Raw genomic sequence first — 17,032 nt, 5'->3', positions numbered from 1 at the left:
TGGCGACAACGGTGGTCAGAGACGTCAAGAATTCAAGCCTCACTGTTCGGAGAAGGTTAAAATGGCGTGTCGCAGCATAATACATGGTGCTCGGGGACTAGTTGTGGGGGTATTAACCCCTATACCCTTACGGCTAGGCTTGGGCCGGCCCGGATCAGAGGGTCCGGTCCACCAAAAGACGACGCGCGGCCCGGCCAACCTGTTTGGAGTCCCGCGCAAGGAGTCAAGACAGATTTGGCGATCAAACAAGATCTTGGTCGGTTAGAATATGAATCCTTATCCGACCACCTATGGCAATTGTAACTGGCTAGGATTAGTTTTTAGATCTGTAACCCTGCCCCCCGGACTATATAAGGCGGGCAGGGGACCCCTCTCAAAAACATCTCTCATTGACATACAGCAATACAATCAGACGCAGGACGTAGGTATTACGCGTTCTTGGCGGCCGAACCTGGATAAAACCTCGTGTCTGTCTTGCATCACCGTCTTGTTTGTGGCTTGCGCATCTGTCTGCCGACAATCTACTACCTTGGGCATACCCCTAGGTAGACTGCCGACCATATTTCGTCGACACACGGCGGCACTCGGCACACAACTATGTTTATCGAGTGCCCGATGAAATGCACTTGGCGTACCTACTGCTTTCGGTAGTGACTGTTCACTAGCGAGGAAACCGAAGATGATGATAATGGTGGCGGCAGTGGAGATGCAAGCGCTGCTGATCAGCACAGGTACCTCGCTGTATCAAGCATAAGATTCATCTACCTGGTTGGTTGATTTCTATTTTTGCACATATCAAACATGTTGAATAAACGGATAGTAAAAAAGGAGTTAGGCTTGGTCTGGTTTTCCAATGGGTTACAGATCACAGTGATCCAGTACCTTTGGATAGTTGTTTGTGCCTCCTTGGTTTGTATACATGTTAGTAAGATTAGCTGTCCTATAGGCTACGCTGTTCACATGCTTAGGGGAAGGCCCAATAGATATAATGGAGTTGCTGCTTTCTTCTTCCTTAGCTGTCAAATTCATGCGCTACAACTATGTTCTACAGATGTTATATCTATGGGACAGCAATTGCCTCCATCACTGCATGTTCAGTATTCCACTTGCTGCCCTCCTGTTGAATTCAAAAGAGATACACAGCAAAATTACAGTGGTTGCTAAATTAGACAAAAGTGCAGGCTGTTATTTATGATTAGAGTTACCACTGAACCATGAAGGCCATAGAATTTAAATCTAGAAAGTACCTTCCATTCTAGACAGAATACCTGTAGACTTATTAGAGAGGACCAAGCAAACCTGGCTGTCAAGTTTTTCGAAATGTTGAAATCTGTATAGTTATGCCAGGTTGTCAAATAGTCATGAATCGTCAGTTGCATATAAATTCAGCTCTCAGCTGTGTACTTAGATCTAGTATCTAAAAAAATATAAATTCAGCTCTGCTTACTGCTGATGTAGCAATTTTCCCCATTGTGGTGTGGTTGGCCTAAAAGAGACTACTCTATTTGTTTCTCACTTTTCATCTTGTATCTTAGTAGTGTAAGTTTTGGTTTTCTACGAGTTGAACGAAACTTCCAACTTTGTACATACATACATGCTGAAAAATAGATTAAGAGTATCATCCTTTTGCAGTCCAAGTAAGGATGCATGAGCAGTGGAGCTCGTGCTCATTTTGCCTCTACCAGTTGCGGCCAACTTTTGTGTCCTACTTCGGCCTCGTTCAGCTTACCCCATATTCGGTTTGTTCGGCTTCTTTTTTCAACCGGAATAGTGTTTTTCTCTCACAACAATTCAATCACAATAGTATTTTTCAGCCAGTTTCAACCAAAATTCTGGCAGTCGAACGGGCCTTCATCTCCGGTGGACAGGGTCTTGTGCGTCGGTCTCATCGTTCGCATCCGCATAGACTTGTGGCTGCAAACAGCTGTGTAGCATAGTCATTAGCTTTACCTTTGAGTGCTCATTTCACTTAATATTCACAGCTACCAGACAGGCTTGTTTGGTTAGCTATGCATACTGGTCGTGGCATTTATGTGGTGGTCGGATGAGCTGTAATGGCGATGTTCTAGGGGCTTGTTTGTTCAAGCCCGGGGACAAATTTGCCTAGTGACAACCTTGCCTCGACCTTGCCTGTTATGCGTTTCGTTGGTGTCATGGGATGTTGCCTGTACCAGGTGTGCTCTCGCCCAGGCAATGGAAATCGAGCGCCCGTGTTGCCTGGCCTGTAGTACGTTTGGTTAGTTTAATTATTCACCGCTGGAAAAGAGCCATGTATCGTGTTAGCTTTTGTGTTTGCCTTTTTCTCTTTTTTTTTCTCTCTTTTGTCTGGTTCTTATTTTCATTGACCGCATGGCTTCTTTTCTATCTTGGTGATAGCTGATTGATGATGGTTATAAAGAATCTATTAATAACGGGGCAAAACTTAATTATTTCCTTGCAAATACTTTGTCGTTGTTAGTTTCTTAATAAACATGTGGGATAAAATATCACAATCATAATCAAACTATAAAGATATATGTTAATCTTACATAATATATTTTAAAAACATTTAATTTAAGCATTTCTCTATTAGCATTCTCAGTCCCAGGCACATGTCTCCAACCAAACATATATTCTTTAGATTTGCCTGGCCAGGCAAAAAACATTAACTTTCCAGACAACTCTCAAGCAACACTTTTTTTGCGAGGCAAGTTCTCTGCTCGATTCTAATGGATGCTATATATCTAGATTGGGACTATATATCTAGAATCTGTCTACTTGCCTTTCGGGTGTTTCACCCTGTTACGGCACATGATTTTTTTGACCGTACGATAAAGATCCAACGGCCTCCACCTCTTCTTCTACCTCCGATCGCACCCAGCTTTGCCCCGTTGCCCAGCGAGCGCTCCGTTGCCGCTGCTCACCCAGCCGCCGGCACGCGGCCCGCCTCTCCCCCGTTTACTCCTCGGCACAAATCACAGATCACAGATCACAAGAAACATTTTTTTTCTATGAAAGGACAAGGACAAAATTTGGGGGAGAGGCTCGCCGGAACCCTAACCACCGCCATCGTCGTCTTTGTCTCCGGTCGGCATAGATCCATGAAGAGGAGGACAACGAGGAGGAGAAGACCTACCTCACGCAGATCCACCATGGCCGGCGCGGGCGCGAGCGCCGAGTGAAGCTCGCCGGCACCGGTGAGAGAGAGAGAGAGAGAGAGAGAGAGAGAGCACGGGGCGCGGAGAGGAGTCGGGTGTGGGGAGGAGTCGGGGCTGAGTGTTTTAAGTTGGAACTTGACGTGTGGATCCAGCACGTCAGAGACACAGAAAAAAAAATCAAGGTGCTAAAACACATGGATATTGTTTAGCATTCCTATCTAGATTAGGATTCATGTGCTCCTCCAATGGATGCTATCTATATCTATATCTCGATTCATGTGCTGCCATTCTTGTGCTTGGCTTTCATTGCGCCATTCCATTCATCTATCAATTGTTTCTTTCATTGTATATTCTACTTATACGCTTAGCCTAAATGCTGTTAGGCTGTCGAGGCGACGCAAGGAGCGCTATGCAGTGGCTAAGATTCTGCCAGCATGCCTGGATCATATTATATTATATAGACCATCGGCTCCATCACTTTCATCTATCTAAGCGAGGTGGGATTAAAATTGACGAGTGCGCCAGGCGCTTGCTGCTGCCGCTATTCGTTGGGCTGCAGTGGGCCGTTATAGCAAGGTAAAGTGAGCTGTGTGGCTTGCCGCTGCAGCGTTTTTTTTTCAACCTTTCCTCTCCTCCCCTTTTTAGATGTGCTTACATAATAATTTATATCAAGTAGCGTATATTTGTTTTCTTCATGTTCCTGCTATCTACCTTGGTGTGTATATCTGGCAAAATATATGGTGAAAACCACCTACTAGGTGGAAACATGAGAACCAATTCAAAAATTATATTTTGGTTGTTCAATTTTTTTTTTTTGAATTTTGGTACATTCATAGTGCATACAAATATGTACTCACACAAAAAATTTGAAATGCAAATTCAAACTTAGCCAAATTATATATCCATCTCATAGTAAAAATATATATGGCCTTGTTAGGGTAAAAAAACAGACTGTATAGCCATCTCATAGTAAAAAATGCAACCAAATTTGACATTACCATGCCATGGTAAAAACTTAGGGTGTCCAAGTCATGATAATTTGTGATTAAGGTTGAATTCAGAAGTCGGCGCCATTATTCATGGCGCCGAGGTCGGTGTTATTATTCACAGCCCCGAGGTCGGTGCCATAGATCATGGCGCCGAGGTTAGCGACGTGAATCATGGCGCCGACCTCTAGCCACGTTATTCCGAACCTCCTATCTGTGACACCAAGACGTGTTACCTCGACGTCGAGCTCCAGGTCTAAAGATAGTTTTTTTTTACACCAAGAGGTATAAATGTAAAATTTTGAAAAAAGGCTAAATTACAACAAAAAAAAATCGGCCAAAAAGCTGAGGAACATGTAAGCAGGGTTATTGTTGGACCCCTGGGAAGTATTTCGGTTTTCTCAGTCATTTCAGTTAAAGTTATCCTTTCCTAAAAAAAAAGTTAAAATTACCCAAGGCTAAAACCGAAATAAAAGGACTAAAGTTGAGTTTATGAGAACTTGAGAATTTTTTTAGACCAAAATTTAGAACCGAAACTTTTTGGTTTCGGTCGTGGGTGATTCGGTTCGTTTTCGTTCATCAGTTTATTTTGCCCACCTCTTTTGATTCGGATACGAGGAAACGATAGGGTGTTGTGTTGTACGTTGGGCTTAATTGGACCTGAGCACTTAGAGCAATCAGTTAGCTGGGCTGTACTTATGTGGCTAACGTGGAGAACACATTATTCGACCTCAGACTGTGTATAGCACATGTGCGTGTATATATACAGGATCATAAACATGTTTTCCTTATTATTTCCTAATCTAGCTTCTCTTAGTTATTCCATATTCATATTCTAGCCTTGAGCATAGATATTACATTCTTTTTTCGTTACACATGTTTTTCTTTATCAATAATAGCTGGCACTTCACTAAAAGTCTCATATTTGTAGGACAGAGAATGATGATGCATAGGAATGGTGCTGACTGCTGACCTTATCTTTATGTTCTTTGTTCCCTTAATAGCTTATTATCATCCATATTCGTTGTTAGGGTTTGTGTTGATCCATGAGATTACTAACTAGTTGACCTCCCTAAGGATCTAAACAGGTAAGCTAACGTGTTACCTAATTTTTAGTAGTCTCGAACTAGTTGTTAGCTCACTAGCAGGGGCGAAGCTAGGTTAAAGGTTGTGGGTATTGGAGATTTCTTCCTGCCAATATAAAACATATGTTAGCCGCATCACGGAAATGTCTATAAAATAGAGTTTATGAGCCTGCGATGTCGCGCACTCCGTGACTGTATTAAATTCATAAACTTTGCTTTTTCGATTAAATGTCACTTTAACGTTGGTATTTAATTTTTACAATATTGTTATCTTATCGTGCGATCTGTGTATTTTTAGTATAAATTGTTAGTTATACCGTAGCGATGCACGAACACACTGCCTAGTAATTATCTAAAGCTAGAGTTTAGTCTAGTGATCCAAATAGAAAGGGGAGAGGCCTAAATTTTCAAGAATTTCCGCAGAAAAAGGTACTCCAATCCCTATATTTAGCAAGGTGGCAAGCATAAAAACCAGGCACAAACTCAGCTGCACACTTACACATCACCCGAAGATTGTGAATTGAAGAGTTCAAGATTCCCTGATCCCTACTCCTCCCCAATTATTTGCAAAACAAAATTGCAATTTGACCGCCGGAAACCAGGCGAGGAGATGAGATCTTGCAGCAGAGAGCATATGCCTCGCGAAGTTGCCAGCCCAGCCGGTTCCCTCCAATATTCCCCTCCGCCGATGGAATATCCCCGCAATTCCAACCCACGCCCGCCTTCTTCGTCGTCTTCAGTCATTCTCCCGCTTATATACGCAACGGCGAGCTCGCCCTCTTCCTTGCTCCGACACATCATACGCAGATAGTAGAACACACGCGCCGTGCACGCTTGCGCAACCGTAAACCTAAGGATTGCCGCTCTGCTCTTGGTCTCCTCCTCGGGTGGCCACGGGGGCAATGGCGACTGACGGGGAGGAGGCGCCGCCGCTGCTACTGGACGAGGCCGCGCGCCCGCGCCGCGTCGCGCTCTTCGTCGAGCCGTCTCCGTTCGCGTAAGCCTCCTCGCCGGACCCTGCTCTGTTGTTTTCTTTTTCTTTTCTTGGTGCGGGCTTTGTCAGGGTTGGTTATTGGCCTTGTGCGCACTCTTGGCTGGATCCATGAGGTTATCCCCAGGATTCATTCTGACTGAGCCCTGACGCAATGTCCTTCCTAGCTTTCTTTTGTTTGCCAAAAAAAGTTTGGATCTTTCTTGGAAACTGGGATTCGTGAAGACCGGATAGAAGTGGATTAAGATTCCAGTTAATTTAATACCACGATTAAGAACGAAATTAGCTGGGCTTAGTAGGATTCATGTGAATGAATCACAATTATCAGTTTTAAGGCCTGCAACAAAAGAAGTATATGCTTTTGTTAGATACTCCTAGACTGAATTTTCATGAAAATGTTCTCACTAATGGAACTAACTCTGCATCTTGGTGTCTTCAGCTACATCTCTGGGTATAAGAACCGGTTCCAGAACTTCATCAAACATTTGCGAGAAATGGGGGACGAGGTACACGTTTTGCTGTCATTTGGTAGGGTCGATATTAGAGGGGCAGCAGATTAGTAGGTGTCTGTTAATTTGGCTTAGGTGTATTCTTCAGGTCATTGTTGTGACCAACCATGAGGGAGTCCCCCAAGAGTTTCATGGTGCCAAGGTTATCGGTTCATGGAGGTAAGTTTTTCAGGATGCTTGTGTCAACTTCTGTCTGTAGGATATCAGTAGCAGTTTAGGCAATATTTTTTGAAGGCCTGAGTTTTCTCGTTGTTGTTCGAAGAATGAAATGAGAATGCCTACTCTGTATAAAAGCTGCCACTAAGAAACATTGGCAGCTAGCTTCTACTTAATCCAGATCATAAGAATACCTTTCCTAAAAAAATGATATGCCTTGGAACCGCTCCTTATGCTACTGGATTCGGGTTGTCTGGTTTTAGACATATTCTGTTAATTAGTATAACTGAATTAATAAGTGAGCACTAGTACAATAGCTCACCTATTTGCTAGATGATAAATATTTTAATTTTTAAAAATCTTTCCTGAAGTTGTTAAGTTATTGAACAATGATACGCAATCATGCGGCCATGCTGGTTAGACTGGAAGCATTGTATTCTTCCCTGTCGAGTACATGATATGTGGTACCTTTAGTGGTGGAATCTTATGCTTATGGCTGTTTTCTCATCCTTTACAGCTTCCCATGCCCCATGTATGGAAAAGTCCCTCTTTCGCTGGCACTTAGTCCTAGGATCATTTCGGAGGTTGCAAAGTTCAAACCTGACATTATTCATGCGTCTTCTCCTGGAATTATGGTAACTTTATTTTAACAGTCAAATCATTAATCATCGAATCTCTCTGATTATCTAGTACTGAATATGACTTAAGTCCATTGCTCTTTCAGGTTTTTGGGGCTCTAGCTATTGCCAAGCTACTCGGTGTGCCCCTAGTCATGTCCTATCACACCCATGTTCCAGTGTAAGTTGACTATGAACTTTATTGCACAAAGTTTTACTGCAAACAGACAGAATTTCAGATTTTTCATTGCCACTGAATCATATTTCTTTTGCTTGCAGATACATACCAAGATATACATTTAGCTGGCTTGTGGAGCCAATGTGGCAAGTCATAAGTGAGCATTTTACTCACCTTATCTCTGCTTTTGTAAACAGTAACTTGCATGCCTGTCTGTGAAACATGCTGATTCTTGGTCCTGTTATTCCCAAAACACAGGATTCCTTCATAGAGCTGCTGATTTAACTTTAGTACCATCTGCTGCTATCAGCAAAGATTTTGAAACTGCCCAGGTCATATCAGGTTGGTCAATTTTTTTTACACAATGTACCAGATGTGCATGTTTTTATTCATGTTATGATGCTAAAGATGTGATTTCCCTCCTTATTCAGCTAACAGAATACGCCTTTGGAACAAAGGTGTTGATTCTGCAAGCTTCCATCCTAGATTTCGCAATCATGAGATGCGAGTCAGGCTGAGGTAATATTCTGTCTGCTTTCTTCCTGAATGTTTTGTATGCAGCAAGTTGAGATAGATTGTCTAAGCTTATGTTGCTTGATGTATTCTTTCAGTGACGGTGAGCCTGAAAAACCACTGGTAATTCATGTCGGACGTTTTGGGCGTGAGAAAAATTTGGATTTTTTGAAGATGTAAGCTATTGTCGTACTTGCCCCTTCTGTGATTGATTTGATCTTTGATTCTTAGTTGACAAACATGATGCATCTTTATTAAAAACAGAGAGTAATGCAACTAAATTAAATGATCCAAATGCCATACTTATTCTTCATTCATGCCTTACATCATTGGTTACTTGGAACTAATTTTGCTTTTTTTTATCAGGGTAATGGATAGGTTGCCTGGAGTAAGAATTGCATTTATCGGAGATGGACCATACAGGTATGACCAATGCAGCACCTTGCTTTTATTCCTTAACTCTTACGCTATTGTTCAGTTCATTAGTCAGCATGGGTGCTGATAAGAAATCTGAACCTCATAATTCAAGCTGATAAGGATTAAGAAGTATTGATTTAGACAATTTTCAATTAAGAAGTATTGACTGAGACAGTTTTCATTGAAGTTGTCATTGTTCTGTGCATTCACATTGTTGAGCTTTTAGTGCAATTTTTTTTACAATTTTCTTTTTAATTAAATGACAGGGGTGAACTAGAGAAGATGTTTGAAGGAATGCCAACAGTGTTCACAGGAATGATGCAGGGTGAAGAGCTCTCGCAGGCATACGCCAGCGGAGATGTTTTCATCATGCCATCAGAGTCAGAAACGCTCGGCCAAGTGGTCCTAGAGTCCATGTCATCGGGAGTGCCCGTTGTCGCGGCCCGTGCAGGCGGGATCCCTGACATAATCCCAGAGGACCAGGAGGGCAAGACGAGCTTCCTGTTCACCCCTGGCGACCTGGATGACTGCCTCGGCAAGGTCCAGCTGCTGCTGACGAACAGGGAGTTCAGAGACAACATGGGGCGGACTGCCAGATCCGAGATGGAGAAATGTGACTGGCGGGCAGCATCGAAGACGATCCGCAACGAGTTCTACAATGCCGCGATCTGGTACTGGAGAAAGAAGCACGCGGAGCTGGTGAAGCCGCTGCAGTGGCTAGCCCAGATGTTCCTGCCGGTGCCTGAGGTCCGCAGCATCACGCAGTGCTGAGGCCTCCACTCGTGGGATGCTGTTGCTTGCAGCCATGATGCAGAGAAATGATGGCTGTAAGGACGGATGCATATGCATTCCTTGTAAATTTCTGATGCATAGTGCTGTGTCGATAGGTGAGATAGTTCCCCGTTTTTGTATGGAAATTGGAGTTGGGTTGTGATTGGTGTGGCAATTCCATCGATTACATGTGTGTTGTGTAGCAAATCAGAATTGGAAATGTGCTATATATCTTGATGGACATTGTAACCTGTAAATCATGATCATGCCATCTAGTGCATGAATATCCTTTTGTGCTCACAATCAAGAGTGAACTTTTTAGTTGTTTGTATTTCATCAACACGTGTGTTTGGCCGAATGCATCTCATCTACAAGATGGAAGCACACAGCAACAAAGTCAACATGACTAGCAGATAGCCATCGATACGAGTACGATACATGTATAGCAATGTAGGCATGTAGCAGCAGATTGCCTCCTGCAGGTTTTTGTTCTAGGTGAGCAAGGGTTTGTTTCTTGATATGATGCGCGCACGGAGCGGGTACTTCATGACTGGTGAAATCCACGGTTTCTTCCATGTTGACGGCCTCTCCCTCCGCCGCCGGCAGCCACTCCAGCTCTCTCACCAGGCTTCCCACGAAGTACTCGGCGTGGTACATACCCAGCGCGTACCCCGGGCACATCCTCCGACCGGCACCGAAAGGCATCATCTTGATCTCCGGCTCCCCGTGATGTCCACGTCGTACCCCTTGCCGCCGTCCAGGAACCTATCCGGCCAGAACTCGCGCGCGACCGTCCACACGGCCTCGTCGCGGCCGATCTCCGCCACCAAGAAGTTCACCTCCGCGCCTTTAGGCACCGTGTAGCCGCCGATCTCCGCGTCGCTCGTCAAGCCAGATTTTCAAGCCGTGAGGGATGAGGAAGTGCGCCGGTGGGTGCAGCCGAAGGCCCTCGAGCACGACGGCTTTCAAGTACGGCAGCGACTGTAGGTTGCCGGCGTCGTCGAGGACGTCGGGCTGCACTCTGGTCACCTCCTCTTACATTGGACGCCGGGGTTGTTCGCGAGCTCGGTCATGATCCACTCCACCAGGGTCACCGTCGTGTCCGTCCCGGCGTTGAGGAACTCGGAGCAGAGGCTCACGATCTCGGCGTCCGTGAGCGGCCGGTCGCCCTCGTCGGGCACCCGTAGCGCGACTGCGCGAGAAGGGACTCGGCGTAGCACGGCGGGTCGTCGTCCTCGCCACGCCGGCGCGCGGCGTTGATCAGAGGGGCGAACAGCTCGTCCAGCCTCCGGCGCACGGCCACATGTGCCTCCCACCGCTTGCGGAAGAGCCTCTTGGTGAGCGGTGGGAAGAAGGCGAACACCGGAAAGGCGGTGAAGGAAGCTAGCACGTGCCGCTCGAGCGCCTCGATCTCGTCGAGCGCGCCCTGGCTGAGCCGAGCGCCGAAGCACATGTACACGAGCAGCTCGAACATGGCGCGCCAGCCACGGGCTCCGTCTCGGAGGAGACGTGCGCCGCGCGGAGGAGGTTTGTGACGAGCGCCTAGCAAGCCCACCGCCTCGCCGGCGCGAAGAGGCTGACGCGGGCGCGGTGCAGCGCGTCAGCGGCGAGGTTACGGCGGACGAGGCGCCTGTAGGGACCGTAGGGCGCGGTGTTGATGTCGCCGGCGCAGAAGAGCGGGTCCGGCTCGACAAGCGGCGGGCGGTCGGCGAAGGTGGCGCCGTCCCGGACGAGGACGCGGTGCGCGAGGCGGCGGTCGGCGACGAAGACCAGCGTGGTGAAGAGGTGGACAGAGATGACGGGGCCATGGCGCGCGTGCAGGTCCCGGAGCAGCGGCGCCAGGTCGAAGATCGATCGCCGCAGGACCAAGAATTTGGCCAGGAACACCAGCGCCGGTGGTCCAGGAGGAAGGCGGCCCTTGCTCTTATTCAGGGGCGGATCAAGAACGGGGCTGCGCCCCGAGCTGAGCTGCTCATTCACGTTTAAAATAGTCTGATCTTATTTCCAAAGCCTCCTTTTATCTAATTAAGATCATAGTTTTTTAGGCTAAACACCACATATGTTACAGGGGCTACATGGACTCGCCCCGGGCTACAGCCCGGGCCCTGGATCCGCCCCTACTCTTATTATTCGACGTTGACTTGCCGCGACCATAGCGGCGGTGAAGCAAGAAAAGGAGCGAGACAAAGAAGGCCATGCAGCAGCAGAGGAGTGGGGTCGTCGTGAAATTTGTGTATTTTGGCCCCTTTTGAAAATATTTTTTACAAAAAGACCTACGGCAAAACGTTTGCTGAAAATAGACCATTTTTAGGCGTCTTAGGACATGACGCCGAGGTATGTGGGTCGGCGTCGACTGACACGACGCCGAGGTCTTGCCACGTCACGGATGACCCCGGTCGACGGAGACACGGTGGCGCGTGGGGTCCGACACGTCGGCGTTGTGTCAGCCAACGCCACGGGCCGAAACTTGGCGCGTAGTCACGCCGCGCCGAGCTATTGGCACCACCCGGCGCGTGGCCCAAGCGGCCCAACAACCCATCGTGGCCCAATAGCTCGGCGTGGGGTCACTTAACGCCGAGTCACCAGGCTCGGCGCGGCCCGACTCAACGCCAAAGTCTGGTCCCTTGAAGCCGCGCCACTGCCCCCTTCTTTTTCCTCCCTCCATTCTGAAGACCGCCGGCTCTCAGTCTCCCAAATCCCCCCACAGTCCCACGAAACTCTAACCCCCAAATGCGACCCTAGGTGCCCGGATCTCGTCTCCCGAAGCTTCCTCGAGGTAATGGTCCCTCCCCTCCTCCAATCTATCTGCGTAGATGTGCTTGCATTGTCTCTAATTATGTGGAATCATGGGTGTATGGTGTTTTGGTATATGTGTGTTTGCATTTGCAAAATATATGGCTTAGGATGATTGAGTGCATTGTTGTTTAACTGTTTTATGTGCTGAACATGTTAGGTTAGTTTGGTTTCTAGTTATTTTGGTCATTAGGGTTCTTTGTTTATTATAGGTGTCATTAGGGTTAGTTATTTGTTGGTCATTAGGGTTAGTATGTATTTTAGTTATTTCTTGGTCAGTAGATTTCAATTTTTTATGACCAAGGCGTTTTGCCAAGGTACTCCTCTTTTCCCTCTTTTATTTCATCCATTTAGATTCGGTTTTTAACTTGGCATTATAGGTTTGGTTCATGTTTATGTCATTCGTGCAATGTTTGATGGTTCGAATGATTGAATGACCCAAATGTATGATTGTTGTTGTTGTTGTTGTTGTATATGTTCTGGTTTATAATCATTGAGTTAAATTTTATGTTTGTTGGGATTCAAATTTGCTTAGGGTTTGTAATGAAAAGCTTATTTGGGAGGTATGGTGATTTAGTGTTAGTAGCTTTACATTCGTTGCAAGGTACTTTGGATTGATTTTTTTTCTACGTAATGTTAGGATGCCAAGGCGTGGTAAAGCTCGTATTCCAAGATAATCCCAATGTTTATTCATTATTTGTGCAACAAATAGAAAACCCTAGGTTTAGGTTTGGTTCTCCGTTAATATGACTAAATTCTTTCAATTATAGCTATGGTCGCTAGAGGGCAAATCCCTATGACCTAAAGCTTCTCCCTAAAGGTGTTCCTCGACCAATATGCTTTTGTGGTGATCCTTGCAAGGTAGACATCTCTGAAGATGAGGAAACATATAGACAGAGGTACTGGATGTGTCCCAATTATGCATGGGAACCTACAAAGCAACAGCGCCGTACATCGTTTGTGAGGAATTTTTATTGTGTGATAATTAATTTTCTTGTGATATTAAGTATTGCTTATTTATTTGTTTTGTAACAATTTGTTTTTCTTGCAGACCGTTCCACCACTATGTGACTTTGAGCAGTGGATTGACACTGAGATCAAGGAGTCGGACAAACAGCATCTAGAAGGCCTGAAGGAGTGGGATGCGGAGGTTAAGGAGAGGTTTGAGCAGAGACACAGACAGGAGGCTATAGAAAAGGAGCATAAGAAAGAGGAGGAAAGGAGGCGTGTTGCTGTGTATAGGGCGGAGAGGGAGAAGAAGCTTGAGCGTGTGCGGCGAGTGAAGGCAGCGATGGAGGAGAATTCTGATGCCCAGAGAAAGGAAAAGTGGCCTCGTTGAACTCAGTAGGTATTTGGTTTATTCATGAGCGATGTCCTGTAGCACTAGACTTTTTTTACTATGTTGTAATGCACTCTGCTTTTATTTCAGATGAATTTATTCCCTGGACTTTTTTTATTATGTTGTAATGCACTATGCTTTTATTTTAGATGGTCTTATGCCCTGTACTTCGTTAACTATCCTATACTATAGTGCTACTATTTGTATCACTGAAAAGGCTACTTGTGCTGTTGTAGTCACTGAAAGGGCTACAAGTACTGTTGCAGTTAATGAAAAGTCTATTTGAAAACTCACTGAAAAGCCTAGATTCGTTTACTGTTGTATCCGTATACACAATGAATTAATATCAGAGTGATGTACTGCATTTAGATAAAGTGACAAAACATAGGTTAGCCTTTTCAGATGAAATGACCAGTCATGGTTGTAGGTTTTTCAGATGAAGCATCTAGCCTTTGCAGATTCAATAAATGAGTATGCACACAAGTTTTTTGTCAAGTAGCATTCATGGTGAACCTGCCTTCATCTCTATATATAGTGGTCCATGTCTTGCTCCACATCCACACAACTTGTTTTCTGGTTTAGTTTTAGCAAATGTCGAGCAGAGGTTCCTCGAGTGGAAAGGGTTTCGGCAAAGGGAGAGGAAAGGGGGTGGGGAAGGGACCTCCGATTGTGTGGGAGGGTTCTCTGGGTCCTGATTCTTTTGAAGAACCAATAGAGGAATTTCCTTTGGAGATGAAGAGTGACTTCACCCGTGAGAGACCTCTTAGATCATACGACAAGCGCATTGAAGATTGGCCAAAATGCCGCCACGGTTTGGATTACGTTGTGCAGATGTACAACGACTGTGACGATGGAGGCCGTCGTTTCTTCAGATGCCTGCGAGGATTTGTATTTCCTTTGAACTCTCTCCTTTTTTAGATTTGCATTTGGTTTCTAGTAGTACTTATTGGTAGATGGGTTTTCAAGATTCAAGCTGTCCAGATAACTGTGGCTAAGCCTGGGCGTTCGGGTTACCCGATTTTTTCGGGTTGGGTAATTCGGGTAATTCAAAATTCGGGTAATGAAAATTGCTACCCGATATTACCCTCGAAAAAACACTACCCGCAAATTCGGGTACCCGATAATTCGGGTTCGGGTATTACCCGATATACCCAAATTTATAGAAAACAACAAACTACACTAAATTTCAGTAGCGATCTATACATAATTTCAGCAGCAATTTGTATAGAATTTCAATAGCAATTTATAGTGAATAATATATTACAGTCACTCATTCAAATAGAGATAATTATATTCTAATAAAGTGATAAGTTAAATGGTTCAGCTAACAACACATGATAAATACAAAGACAAAAACAAATCTTTGGGTAGTTCGGGTAGTTTGGGTACCGGGGGATATTACCCGAATTACCCAAACTAATTTCGGGTAATCAAAATCGCTATCCGAATTTGGTATCGGGTACCTCGGGTTCGGGTAATTCAGGTCCGGGTTCGGGTAATTCGGGTACGGGTAATGGATATCGGGTATTTTGCCCAGGCTTAACTGTGGCTTCACTAGATGGGTCGACCCTCCTCCTATCTATCCCCATCAACAGTACATCACATATCTATAGGGACGCATCTTTGACCTAGAGTATGGCCCTGGAAGTGGTAACAGGGACAAGTCGGATGACGACAACAGCAATGATGCAGAGGAGGCACTATGCAATAATCCGTACTGTGAGTGCCCATACCATAAGAAGGACGGGCCTCCTTCTCCACCGCCACCGCCACCGCCGTCGTCAACTGGAGGATACTATGGGGAAGGCGCAACTCAGTTCAATATATGGGAGCATTATTAGGACCAACCTTTGTTAGTCAATCCGAATGTGGAATGCTTGTATGAGTTGTTCTTTTCAATCTCCTAAGGCATGCTAGGTTTAGTTTGCAACATGCCATTGTTAGTTTTCATGTGAGTGTGTACCCTTTGCAACGTCTGTATCACTTGTTTCTTTCAATCCCCTAAGGCATGCTAGGTTTAGTTTGCGACATGCCATTGTTAGTTTTGATGTGAGTGTAATCGTTGTGCATTCGCTATTTCATAAATTGCAGTTTACCTATCTCTAAGTTTCATGTACTATGGTTGATTCCCAAACTAAAAAAAAGATTTGACACTCTCTAAAAATAGGGGATTGAAATCAAAGCCACCTCAGGGACACCCCACTGCTGCGCCGTTTCTTGCCAGCCTCAACTGCCGCTAGGGGACGTCTCAAGAAGTGCTCAACCCGTTGCTGCCATCCTTCAGACTCCGTATATCCTGTCACTGGGAATCCTCGGATTTTGACTCCAAGGATCATGGCAATGTCCTCGAGAGTGATCGTCATCTCCCCGCATGGTAGGTGAAAGCTGTATGTCTCCGGACACCACCGATCTATCAACGCCATCAGCGCCGCTGGGTTGAAAGGTGGTGTGCCTTGACGACAAACATGAGCAACGGTAGCAAGGTTCACCAGCTTCAAGAGGGGCGTGTACCTCTTGTCGTAGACCATGGTCGTAGAGGCCTCATGTGCCATTGGCCTCAGCACATTCAAAACCTGCAAAAAAAGACAAGCATGAAAAAGTATTAGTTCATGTCACTTTATAAAGAGCATGGAATATAGAGCAAAAGATGAACTATGCACTGTTTCATACGAATTATTGAATATACCTCTCCGTTCTCGATCCTCTGAGCCCGGTGGTGCTCATCAAACCTTGGATCAAGAAGGGGGAACCGATCCATCCTGCAACATAAGGAATGCCAAAGCATTAGTATAAGTTAAAAGCATATATATGTGGTATGAAGTAACATAACAATAAAAAAACAAAAGTAAACCAATGCACTATTACACAAAGCAATTCAAGTAGCTAGCTTGGTGGATACCTGTTGTCTAAGAAGTTCAGGACATTTTCTCTTCTTGTGGCCTGTCTTATGGCAACTAGAGCAACGGCTCTTTTGGGTGTCCTCTACAAAATGTCTCCCAACCTTACTCGTGGTTGATCTACCTTTCGTGGCTCGGTCCATGTCCATCCTGAACTGTTTCCGCCACCTAGGTCCTCTACTCTTCTAGAGTAAACCAAGATCAGCCACATACTTGGGGCCATCATAAGTAGGCCATTGACTCTCGTCAAGAAATGGCTCGAACTGAGGATTCCAGGTGCTCATTAGATTCCTCAAAGAGAACTCCGCGGCCATACGGGAAGGGACCTCAGCGTCAACACGTCTAAGGCGACAGGCTGTAATCATGTGGGAGCAAGGCCTATGGTATATGGTTGGTTTTCCACACATACACTTGTTCTCATTGATCACTACTTTATATTTTCGAGCACCCCGGTCTTCACTACCAATGTTAGTTCCACCACCCTCTAGAATCTCATATCCATGGTTGATCAGATCGAAACATGAACCCTTCTGTCGTTTAGACTTTTTCTTTGAGAAAGCTAGTTCCTGAGATGCTAAAAGTGGCTAAGCTTTGCCTGCTGTCCATAGAGACCTCGCATGCTTCTTCCTCGAAACGAACCAAG

General features: G+C 45.4%; 1 protein-coding gene and 1 pseudogene across 2 annotated transcripts; one reads left to right on the top strand and one right to left on the bottom strand.

Moving 5' to 3' along the window:
• Positions 1 to 5,821: 5,821 nt before the first annotated feature.
• LOC136449606 (sulfoquinovosyl transferase SQD2-like) lies at positions 5,822 to 9,681 on the top strand. Of its 2 annotated transcripts, XM_066449705.1 has the most exons (11): positions 5,979 to 6,205; positions 6,639 to 6,705; positions 6,797 to 6,867; positions 7,382 to 7,499; positions 7,589 to 7,662; positions 7,761 to 7,816; positions 7,918 to 8,001; positions 8,091 to 8,178; positions 8,271 to 8,348; positions 8,539 to 8,595; positions 8,856 to 9,681. In XM_066449705.1, the coding sequence occupies exons 1-11, from the start codon at positions 6,111 to 6,113 to the stop codon at positions 9,358 to 9,360; spliced, it is 1,293 nt and encodes a 430-aa protein (XP_066305802.1). In that variant the 5' UTR covers positions 5,979 to 6,110; the 3' UTR covers positions 9,361 to 9,681. The 2 variants fall into 2 exon arrangements, with proteins under 2 accessions (XP_066305803.1, XP_066305802.1); XM_066449706.1 differs by lacking the exon at positions 6,797 to 6,867 and having other exon boundaries at positions 5,822 to 6,205.
• A 31-nt stretch (positions 9,682 to 9,712) lies between these two features.
• On the bottom strand, positions 9,713 to 16,703 carry LOC136454342 (cytochrome P450 89A2-like; annotated as a pseudogene).
• Positions 16,704 to 17,032: the final 329 nt, after the last annotated feature.

Source organism: Miscanthus floridulus, chromosome 5 (genome assembly GCF_019320115.1).
Source record: "Miscanthus floridulus cultivar M001 chromosome 5, ASM1932011v1, whole genome shotgun sequence".
Taxonomy (NCBI): Eukaryota; Viridiplantae; Streptophyta; class Magnoliopsida; order Poales; family Poaceae; genus Miscanthus; species Miscanthus floridulus.
This window is presented reverse-complemented; position numbering and strand designations above follow the sequence as displayed.